We start from the raw sequence: 11,796 nt of genomic DNA on the forward strand, positions 1-11,796 counted from the left end.
AGTCAGTCAGCTTAATTGCTCTATTGTTTCTTGACTAAAGATATAATTCAAAATGCCTCTTTTAACCCTTGCTATAACTTTATTTAAATCTGATTAGGCAAAGAACAAGCTGACAAATTGCAACTGTTCAAAACTAGCAAATTGAATTAAACACAGACACTGAGATAAAAGTAGCTCAAATTATTTATTTGCAGTACAAATATAATACAACCAAGTCAGTGGACAGTTTGTTGCATCAATTTTAAATCAGTTTCCACAATAAAAGGCACAGGGCCAACAAGCAGATTGCAAGGCTGTTCATGTTTACAGCAGATGGAGCCGAGTTCCTTCCTGCAAAACACAAAAGGTTCCATTATTCTCCCATGGACCTTGTTTTTGACATAAATCTGCATTAGTGTACGCACCACTCTGTTCGAGCAGGATGTCTCCTTCATATCGAGTGAGGTCCACTGCATGCCTCTGTTCAGGATCCAGCTCTTCCCACTGCTCCTCAGTCACTGCCCACGCCTGCTCTGTGCTGAGCCAGGTCAACTGTACTGCACTGAACACCACCTGTACCACAAACAAATTAAAACAAAAACAAATTAAGCTATTCATAATTAAAACCTATACATTTAAACAAGGTCAGTGAGCTAACAGTGTCCCTGTAAAGCCAAACCAGACTGAAACTCACTGAGAACTTCTGTGGGGACATTAGGCGGATCGCTTCTGCAGTGAGTCCCTGGACTTGCTCCTCCACTAAAGCAGACAGCACCATGTCCTCTAGGCCCGCTGGAAAGAGACAAAGTGTACAATTAATGTTTCTCATTTCAGATCAAAACTTCAGAGAGAAACTTTTCTCTGTTTCCTTCATGTCTGTGCCTTTAGGGAGCACTTCAAATTGTATCCATCCATCCAGAGGTGTGTTATTGCACCACTCTCAGTTCTTTAGAAAACAATTTGGGAGAAAGTTTACACAACCAACTTTATATCCACGGAGACCTTATTTTACAGTACCTGCCAGCGTCCCAATCTCTGTGAACACCTCTGAACACCAGGAACTGACTGGACCAAAGGCCTCTGGTCTGGACAAGAGGCCAGTGAGTGCTTCCATCTGCTGCTCGGTGCAGGGTAGAGACATCTCTCGCAGGAACAGTACTGCCATACTGCGATTTCAGAAAAATCAGGTTTAGATGTTGTGTGGTTTCAAGTGTGTACTAACCACACCTACAACTATTGTCAAGTCAAAAACAAAACTATTTTAATTGGCACTCACCTCAGATTGTAGGCGCTGAGTCTTTTTATCTCTGAAGGGTGCAGGCCACAGATGAGGTGACCAAATGTTGCTAAATCCACAGGTGTTATTTGCTCTATTTTTTGCTTTTTCTTGCGTATCACACTTATTATTACCACCCTCATCTGCAAGTTACAGATACACATGGACTTTGACATTGTCTACGAATATGACATTTGATATTGAACAGAAAATAGTCAAAATCCCACTTTTTTATTGCTCCATTGAGTGAGTGTTCCCAGATGTGCCAGAACCCCAGGGTCTGACAGATCTGTGTCCTGCAGCTCTCTTTCATCCATTTCAGTCACAATGGTGCCCAGAGAGAGAACCTGGTCCTCACGCAGCGTTCGGACTGGACTGAAAGACTATACAACACAGCATTAGCATCTTTTCAGAAGTATAATTTTCAAAGCACTTCATACTTTATAAACATTTGGCCAATTAAGACACAGAAGGGAATTTCTGTTTCAACCTTTCTAAGCTTCTTCCAAAGTGTGCGGCGTTGTTCGTAACTCAGTGAGGAGTCTTGTCCAAAAACCTCAATGCACTGTTTCAGATTCCCCTGAGACATTCGGTTCAGCTGCAGTGGGGTCCATGCTGAGGGGAGCGTCCCTTTGATATCGGCACAGCTTGGGACTGGCACTAATCAAAAAGACAACTGTTAATTCTCTGTGTCACACACAACTGAGTAGAGTTGCAAACTGTCTAATGTTTCTCAAAAATCTGAATGGACCTTTTGCCCTTCTGTTGCGTGGTTTTATAATGCCTCGGAGGAGACTCTCGGTTTGTTTCCTCTGCCTCTCCGGGTCCATACACTGCACCACACACATTCGTCCGATTGTACTGTCCTCCCAGAGCTTCTGACCCACCAGCACCTGCTCCACTGTGTCTTTGGTTAACACTGTCTACTCAAGGACAAGCACATCAACACAGCCCATCAACCCAAGTGAAGAAATAGAGTTTTTTGAGATGTCTACCAATTGAATGCTGTTGATCTGCTTTGTGGACAACGAAAACACCAAACGGCCCAAATGTTCCAGATCCTTCACAAGCCATTTAGATGGTTCGCTGTTGACAAGATACATGACATTTTCAATCAGGAGTTAACTAACTAATACATACATACAAATACATGTTGTATTCTGAAACTTAATTTAAGTAATTGTCCAATATAGATTAAAAAAAAAAAATTCAATCCGACATTTGGTCTTGCTGCTGTGGCAGATAAGTTATATTTACAGATACCAATATTTAGGCGCACCTTAAAGCTGAAGAAAAGATCACAAATTAACTTTACCCTTAGTAAAATAATAGATCTGGGATGTCAATCATTTATTATGTGATTGCATAAAATTACAAACATATTTTAAGCCTAAATATTGGCAGATTTTGTATATTGGCTGACAATTATATAATTGATAATAGGTTGAGATCAGCTGATACCAATACTGGAACCAATATACATGGCTAATCTTTCGTTTTAGTAAGTTGTCTGTCACTGCAGTGTTTTGGCCACTCCCACATCTACAATCAAGTACATCTAGTATTCATTACCCCATCAGGTCTTTCTGTGTGAGCAGAGCGCTAATGTCTTTCAGCGCTTCTTTGGGAAGGCAAAAGTTTCTCATCTCTTCCAGCCTCAGTGTAAGAGCTCTTCTGTCCACAATATCCAAACTGTCCCGGTCCAAGAAAGGCAGTAAAGGCCCCAGGAAGTCAAGAGCAGAGCTGTCAATCTCGCCTGCATCGCCCTGTAGTGTACAACACAAATCAATCATGATTTTCAGAAAAAAATGTATTCAAAAATCATGTATTACTCTCCACTTTTGTAAGATTTAAAGTCCATTGAAAAAATTATATGTTTAATATAGGATGAAGATAAAACTGCTTTCACAACATGCTAAATCATTAATTTATTTATTTATTAGTTAATGATTGCACATTACTTTACTGCTGTCTTAAAATATTTACCAGTTCAGTCATTGCCCTCTCAGCAATATATATTTGTTTATAATGTGGCAGCCTGAGGAAGTCAGAAAAGTGTGTTTGAATGTAGCCCAGAAGATTTTTAAAAGACCCGTTGGATAGCTTCTCCACCATTGTCACTCTACAAAAGATTAAAAGAAAAAAACATATCAATCTTCATTAATAACAAAAATAAAAAAGATTTTATTTGTAACTCACGGTAATGTTAATGCAAACTCAGAACTCAAAACATCCAGGTCAACCTCTGGATGCCTCCTCAGCTCATCCACAATACATTTTCTCTGGGAGACAAACAGTAAAACCTCTACATTAGTGACTCATTTATTGTGCTGGTAGTTGTTTTCAAAATATAATTTAAATCATGTTTGAATGTGTGCTTACAAGCGCTGGTCTAATATTTCCGGAAAGATTCGTAAGAAAATCTAAAATGTCCACTTCTGTGCCATTGATCCAATGTTTCAACAAGCTACAACTTACTCCACCAGTTATAAGTCCAAGGTCTCTATGAGGAATAAAGACCATCGTTAAGATATGGAATAAACATCTGAAATAATGTTTAGTTGATTTACCTCACAATGCTGCTGGTAATATTTTGAAACTGAAAAATCTTCTTTAACAAAAACTGAGCCTATGAAGAAATGTAGGTATTGTTACATCATATTGTTAAATCATACCATACAAATAAATACTTAGTACTTGACAGTTTGATGACACCATCATTTTTTAATTGAAGATTCATTTAAGTTAGAACAATATAATCCACCTTACACTAAATAAGATGTGCATTGCCAACTATAAATACAAGTGCATTTGTGTCTTATTTCAGGTGAGTGACATCCTCATTGACTCAACACTGGTCTTGTAAGAGGCATGACACGTGGTGAAAGCAGACTCATCGACTGTTGGCTGCAAAGCCCTTATAAGTAGCAATTATTAATTTAAACCACATTCCTCCGCATCATTGTACAACATCCAAACTAATTAGCTTGATGGTGGCTGATGTGTATGGAGTATTAATATCCTGAAAGGATCATGTGAAGCATATCCAATGCAGAACTGGCAAGATGTTTCCTTCAATCAATATGCCAGGCTTTGCTAATCATTTTATTGTATTGTGGGAGTAACATGAAGATATTATTGTCTCGTTTATAGGCATTAAATCTTGTTGGTTGGAACTGAATGTACTCTTGTATCTATGCATCAAAACTGTACATTTTTAAGGACCAAAAATGCTTGGTACAAAAAAGAATTCAGCGTTTAAAACATTCTGAAACAAAATTTGTGATGTGTACCTTTTGTGGTGACCAGGTCATTCCTTTAAACTGGCTTGTATTATTCAGGAGAATGTCGATGTTTAAGTCTTGTATTAACTTCTTCAAAGGAACAAACGGTAAAAGACAAGGCACTTGTTTAAAAAAACTCTGCAAGTTGCTCTGCAGTGCCTGTTTTTACACAAAGTAAACATAGAGTAGTTAGATATAGTGGTGTAGCGCAACAGCCACCAAAACATAAACCTTGTCACCTCTTGCACTGCATAGTACAGCATGGCTCTTTGTCCTGGCTTTAGTTCAGAAAATAAGCTGCTCAAGCAGTGACAGGGCATGGACTGACTAATGTTGTCCCACTGGAGGCCTCTGAGCACCGCAGGGGACAGACCAGAGTGTAATGCCTTCAATCTGCACAGTTTGTCCAGGGTGAGCTGCAGGTGGGTTACATCGGCACAAAGCTTCAGAGATACAAATTCGAAAGGCTAAAGTTTAAAAACATGTAACTACAACATACTTACATTGGTTTCCTTAAAAATCTTGGATAATATTAGGAACGCCTTGAAAAATACGTGATCAGAAGAAAAGGCAATTCATTAATGTGGTCAACTGCAGTATTACAGTCACTTTAATTTAGTTTAAGTGGATATAACTGCAAATACATTACTTTTACTAGAGGGGTCTAATGTGTTTAAGGATTTTATTTCACTTTTATATTCAGCAAATCCATTTAAGAGATAAGCAATAACATTGATTAAAAAGACACAACTGCACTGTCTGACCTGTGCTGGGGAATATTGTGGGATGCCAGGTTGTGAGAGGACGTCTATAAGCTGCTCTGAGGGCAACGGCAGCAGAAATGAAGCACCCAGTTCAGGCAGAGCCCCACTGAGAGCAAACAGATCCTGTGGAGCCATGCTGCTGGCATTTAGACTCTGAACTGCTGGTACAAGCCACGAGGACAGCTAACAATACAGATGAAAAACAACTTTGTTAATTCATTACATGAGTTGTTTTGGGGTTTGTTTGAAAAGTCCTCACTCTGCCCTTGGTGCTAATCAGGCCCTTAGACATACACTCTGCCAGCTGCTGCCAAAGAAATGAGGCCACAGCTTGGTCCTGGAAGAATGAATGGAGCTCAGAGGGATCCATATAACAGGCAAGGATGCCGAGCCTGAAGACAGAAAACAATGGGGTTAAACACATTGAAATCAATGTGACAGTGGTATAAATCATAAAATATTCAAATAGCCATCTTGAAAAAAACTAAATTGCTTTTCTGTTCCATGTAACAGAAAATAAAGCACTCATTATATTGAAGTTATACCTACAGTATTTAATGCAGTATGAGATTCTATGGGACCAGCAAAATAACTTCAGTTAAATTTATATTGAATGCACCCACCTTATTATATTATCGCCAGTCAGGTTCTTCTTTTTGGTAAAAAGGGTCCTGAGCACATGACGCCCCCTCACTCCATCCAGGCTGTTGTTGCCTAGCAACTCAGCTAAAGGAGTAAGCTGTAAAAATGGGCCAATGAATGTGCCTGGTTAAGGCCTTTGTTCTATTAAACATCCAGTAAAGATCTTAAGTCCAAGGTGACAATTCCTTTCCATGGGTTTCAGAATGATTAGAAGCAAAAGTGTTGTCATCGCAATTAACAATTTAAAACCCAAACCATTATATCTTTTGAATGTGAAAAAGTCCCCAAAATGTTGCCTATAACAGGAAGCTGAAACCCATGAATAGAGCGAATTTGTGATGTTTTACCTGTTGTGACGTTAGTCGTTGGAAATGAGTGACTGGGAGGTAGGGCAGGAACGGAAGAATTGAAGCAAGAAAATAAGGCGGCCATGTTTGAACGTCCCCCACAACAGAGGACTGAAGAATTCGATTCACAAAGGCTTTCTTTTGGAGCGATCTCATCCCTGAGCTTTGGTCCCGAATAGCTGCCAAACTGAAGCACAGAGTCTTACATTGAAGTGATTTGTTGAAATGTGTATTTTTTTTGTAGATACATACACACTGTCATTGAGCACAAGGGATGTTGGGAAGTTCATTATGTCAGAGACAGACATGAAGGGAATGAACTGGGACAAGTCAATGAACAACTCAGGGGTAACTCTGGGAAACCTATGGAGGAATGCAGCTGTCATCGTTTCCATTGCTTGCAACTCTGTTTGAGAAACCTTAAGAACAAAAAAAAAATACACAGATAACAGTACATTCACGCAAAGCACCCATTTTTAAAGCATGTGCAGGAAAACATAGGAAAAGAAAATGAAAAGAAAATGTATTGTGAAAATATTATGTTCTTGAAACATTCAAGAATCTTTTACAATTGTTTGTTAAAGAAATAACCAAACAGAAAATCTACAAATGTCGAGCCTTAAGCCACAAACGTAATTTTGTTTGAATGATGACATCTTTTATTTTTATACTACCTGTTGGGTGCCTTTCTTGCCTGCCTTTCTTTCAGGTTTTAATTTGATGTACAAAGTAGTAGTAGTAGTAGTAGTAGTAGTAGTAGTAGTAGTAGTAGTAGTAGTAGTAGTAGTAGTAGTAAATAAATAGATATCGACCACAAACCAGGACAAGTTTGAGAGTTAAAGAGCAAATTCAACCAGACAAACTGATCTGTCCCCCAATCTAATTCTAAAATACGAGCTGTTTGGAATGTTGTTATGGCCTGTAAACACATTGTTATACAAGTCACCTTTACATGGAGTAATTTCAGTACAAACCTGGCTGGTATGAACTTGTAATTGATCCCAGCTTTGATGCATATGAGAGATGAATCTTTTAACAGCATCTTTTTCAGCAGACATCACTAGACTTCGAATGCTGTTTCTTGGCAGTCTAAGATACTCCTGTAGAATCAATAAAAACAATAAACCAGTTTGTTTACAAAGGTGTTATGTAGTGTATGAGCCACTAACCTGCATTAGCACCTTGAGCGCTGTTGAGTTGTTGTCCTGTTGAATTAGTTCCCACAAGACAGGCTGACAAACACAAACAGAACATGCATTAGGGATCTAGAGAGGGAGGATGAATCAGAAAGCTTGTCAGATATCTTACACTAAAGCAGCTCAGTAGGTCTTCTTTTAGAGAGGCGTTCTTCTCTCTGAGCAAAAAGAATCCCACAGTCTGAAGGACACTTGTGCTGGCCTCAGGCAGCAGACTGGACCAGGAGGCATTGTCAAGGAGACTAGAAAGAAGGATGGCCTGGCCTAAACCCTGCCGCGCCTCCCTTTCACCTTCCTCTAAACCCGACGAGAGACCTACTATGAAGTCCAGGAGCCGTAGCACATAGCCTAGCACCACCAGAAAGCCTTCTCGCTCGCTTCCTTCAACCTCACACATGCTCAGCTTGTGCGCCATTTCTATCATCAAAGGAGCTGGATTCACACAGAGCTGAGCGCTGTCAAATTCATAGGGTGCTGGCAACATTTCAAAAAACCTCTGAAGGAAGCATTTCCTGCCCTCTAGTTCTGCCTGAAAATTGGCACACAAGTCCAAAAACTGTGGCACTGACCTCACCAGCTGCTGCAGGAGTGAGGTGTTTTGACAAATGTACTCCTTCAGTCCATGTGTGTGTGCACAATGCTCCAGGAGAGTACTGTTGAGAAAATGATGGACTGCCCACTGTCTGTAATGACAGATATTCTCTGAGGCGTCAATAAAGGAGGAATTATGTATTTTTGAGCAGTATGCGGTGGCCCAGCTGCCCTCTGGCAGAGAGTGTGAGGAGTCAGGGGGGTCTTTCCCACACAATGCTGAGATGAGAACAGAACTATTAGGCAGAAAACAGTGTCTGAACGCTTCAGCGTTAAGAGACATGCTTCCTAGCAGAGCCTGACAGTCCTCACTGAGGGCGGCATTTCCTGTAGATTCACCCAGCATTTGTAAACAGAGGTCATCAATACTGGAGTAGTTAAAAAAGTTATAGTCTTTTGTTGTTGTAGCCTGCAAAATGATCATAAGATAATGTGGATGAGATATTTTTTGACAAAAAGCATTACCAATACTTTCTTACACTTACCTCATGTACTTTCTGGAGCCAGAAAGAAGAGTTGGCACATACTGTGTTATTAAATTCACTTGCAAAAAATTCACTGCAGATGTGAACCCAAAGGAAATCCTCCTCAGCAGCGGCTAAGTACCAGGCTGCATCAGAGCAAGTGGAGGGTAGGTCCAGCCCCATGTGGGCCATTTCACCGTCCACAGACCCATTCTCACCTTCAATCAGTTTACAATAGAGGAACACAGTGAAGTTTGAGACACCTGTCAGCCCGGGGATGGATGCATTGCAGGCTGCCTCCAAGATTTCTGAGGTGAAGTAGTCGGTCTCTCTGTGCTGGTCACTGCCTGTCTGTGTAGAGTTCAGGTGGGATTTATGAGCTGAGGAAAACAGCTTGTCAAGCTTTCTGTGCCTTTTCTGTGATGACGACGCTGCTTGGGAACTTGTACGGCTCTGCTCTTCATTTAGTTTAAGAGATGGGCAGGACAAAAGGGGACGTGTGGTTGGGAGACTATGAGCGTTAAATCCCAAAGCCTGAGCGTTCCATGTCAGATTGTGTCTAATGCCCCTGTAATAAATGACAACACAAAATGGCTAAATTAATAAATTAAAGAATAAGAATATGCCACTTTTAGTCTTGATACCCACCATAAAATCAGCTGTCTTAGGTCACCTTCACATAGATGGAAAAAAAGACAAATCAATGTCAGTCAGTAGTGGAAAAATCAACTGGCACATACAGGCAACTGTTACTGATATAAGAATGGTTCTTGGTGAACAAAGGGAAAGATATAATGTTACTGACATGAATGGGGGAATAAAGAGATTAGCTGGCCTCTGAACAGAAGCTCTCAATTAACTCGGATGATTATTACGATTTAAAGCAGTGTCACTCACTGTCTCCCCTGTATCCCCAATGATCATATAATTAGTATAATCAGAATATAACATACTCACCAACAGAGCAGCGTCCCTGTGTGTCGGGGTGCGGCACATCCACCAGCCCTACAACATCATCCAGTATTGCCATGGTAACTCTTGACACTTTCCTCCTCAGGTTACTGTAGACTGTGTTGCCAACTCTGTGCAACAGGCCGCTCCTCAACCCGTCTAGACTTTGAACAAGTGCAAGATTATTTTGTATGGACTGGCTCCCCCTCTCTCCACTGGAGCGGGACAACGCCTGCAGGAGTAAACTCTGCATCGAGGCACTATCACCTTCTGTAGTGTTCATGTATGCAAAGGAGCTGCTCAAGTTGAGGCCGTCCTGTCTCATGGCTTCGGGAGGTAAACTGAAAGGCTTTAAACGTCCAAATCCAGCAGAGCCCTTGTTCTTCTCTTGCTCGGCTGGAGGGTGTAAACTAACCACTGGCTTCCAGTTCCTCATTTCTAGGAAGCGAAGAAGCTCCTGCAGCCAACTGACACTGTAGGTGCAGTCACTCTGACCTTTAAGAGCACAAATGAAGCCCTGCAAACCAGCACTGGCTTGGCCATATGTCCCACTGACTAGAGCCTGGAGGGTTGCCTCCATCACGGCACTCACCGTTTTCCAATTTTGGGATATGACAGTCAGCAATGGCTTATAAGCTTGCTTTTCTGACAGTTTAATAAGACTTTGCAGAAGACCCAAAAGCCAGTCCCAATGTTGACTGCCCCTCAAAGACAGAAACCAGTCCTGCACAGTGAGGCTGGGTCTCGGTGGCACCTGGCCGTTCCACTGGTTTGTTGCAGCGTTGCCTTCAGACTGAAGAAAGAAATGCAAAACTTTCTCCCAAAGATGTTTCTCCTCAGGCTCCGCTGGGGCCTCCTCCAGCTCAGCTCCCATCTCCTGGAGGTACTGAGAAATGTTATACAGAAAACCAGACAGGCGGTGACGGTCAATAGGTTTTTTCAATGAAGGCAATTTTGTGTGTGGAAACATTGACTTTAGTTGGCCCAATATATTTCTCATGACTGGGTGCTCATTCTGAGACTTGGTGGAATCAGAGGGGCTCTTTTGAGAATGCCATTCATTATTTCTCAATTGGGAAAGTACTTCTGTAAGAATAGCATTTCTCTGCTCATCCTTATTTCTACCTGAAAACAGGAGATACATGTGTTTTATTTACCATTCAAACGAGTTAATACTGTTTCAGAAATCAAATTGAAACACTCACCTGTTCCCGCAGACCCTTGCCCCATAACTGTACCACATATAACAACAGTGATAAACAAAAGAGTTGCCATTCCCGGCCGTCTTTTTGCCATCTTCATCTCATCCCAGCATCCAAAGTGAAATTGTTGTCACATCTTTGTTGGTGACAAAGTAGCCATTAGAAGAACAAAGCCTTGTATTCAACAGATGTATACTGATATCTTGGAAGCACTAGAATAACCCCAAGGAGTAACGTAGCTCACCAAAGAATATTAAAGCTTAATGACTTGGTACGCATTACCTTTTCACTTTCCCCACATGGTTCCATTGGCCTTTAGAGGTGTTTAATTTGTATGCATGGGCCTAGTATAAAAAAGTAGCTTGGACTATGTATGTGAAACACTGAAAGAGTGTCTCTATAAAATAAAGCATATATGTAAATGAGTAAACAAAGCTGTTCAATATCGTAAAGAGAAAAGATTAACACATAAAAGTGGGCTACTAGCACTCACCGCTCTGAGATGCGCTCAGCCTCTTCTCGGGATTATTTCCAGACCTCTATCAACATGTCAGACTTTGATGCATCGCCGTCATTGATCTGCCCTCCTTCGGTGAGACGCTCTCGCTTCCACCAAAACTTTCTCCACCTTCCTGCGTCCCTCCGCCCCCTCCCGCGTGCGTCCTCCGCGTGAGCGCGCGGTCAGGGGCCTTTAGGTGCATCGTAGGTCAGTGTATGCGCAATAAACAAACTAATAATTGGGGGTCACAGAAGAAACACCAACACTCAAATGTTTATTGCTAATTTAATTTGTAGGCATACGGAGGGCCAAAGCTTTGAGCCTCATTTGAGCTGCATCAGGCAGGCATGAAATCTGGATCACGTGAATCACACCCAGGATGTCGATTATGTGTTTGGAGTCTGACAAGGGCTAATTCTGCATTGACTCGTCTCTCAACTGCTTCTCTTGGACTGTGGGCTAAGCTGGTGTAGTCTTACTGACCAGCAGCACTGCGCAGACCGTCAGTGTTAAGACACACTCTAATTTCAACAGGCCCCTTTACAATTGAGCCCCATCCAAGGGCATTGAGCCACCCCCACAGTGCCAGACCACTGTCTGA

General features: G+C 41.4%; 1 protein-coding gene across 1 annotated transcript; it reads right to left on the minus strand.

Annotated features, from left to right (window-relative positions):
- Positions 1-165: 165 nt before the first annotated feature.
- Positions 166-11,271, minus strand: LOC140381366 (stereocilin). The gene is made up of 30 exons (XM_072465415.1): positions 11,190-11,271; positions 10,700-10,832; positions 9,501-10,619; positions 9,192-9,216; positions 8,565-9,111; positions 7,601-8,488; positions 7,462-7,524; positions 7,267-7,392; positions 6,545-6,711; positions 6,293-6,479; positions 5,927-6,042; positions 5,563-5,695; positions 5,304-5,486; positions 5,043-5,081; positions 4,779-4,955; positions 4,549-4,698; positions 3,826-3,884; positions 3,638-3,758; positions 3,455-3,537; positions 3,242-3,377; positions 2,828-3,021; positions 2,251-2,341; positions 2,007-2,178; positions 1,746-1,915; positions 1,483-1,638; positions 1,256-1,398; positions 997-1,145; positions 674-771; positions 405-552; positions 166-330 (listed from the first exon to the last, which is right to left on the minus strand). The coding sequence occupies exons 2-30, from the start codon at positions 10,794-10,796 to the stop codon at positions 242-244; spliced, it is 5,826 nt and encodes a 1,941-aa protein (XP_072321516.1). The 5' UTR covers positions 10,797-10,832; positions 11,190-11,271; the 3' UTR covers positions 166-241.
- Between the last annotated feature and the right edge of the window lie 525 nt (positions 11,272-11,796).

This window comes from Eucyclogobius newberryi, unplaced genomic scaffold, assembly GCF_026437365.1.
Source record: "Eucyclogobius newberryi isolate DKJ021-1_F unplaced genomic scaffold, fEucNew1.0.hap1 SCAF_5, whole genome shotgun sequence".
NCBI lineage: Eukaryota > Metazoa > Chordata > Actinopteri > Gobiiformes > Gobiidae > Eucyclogobius > Eucyclogobius newberryi.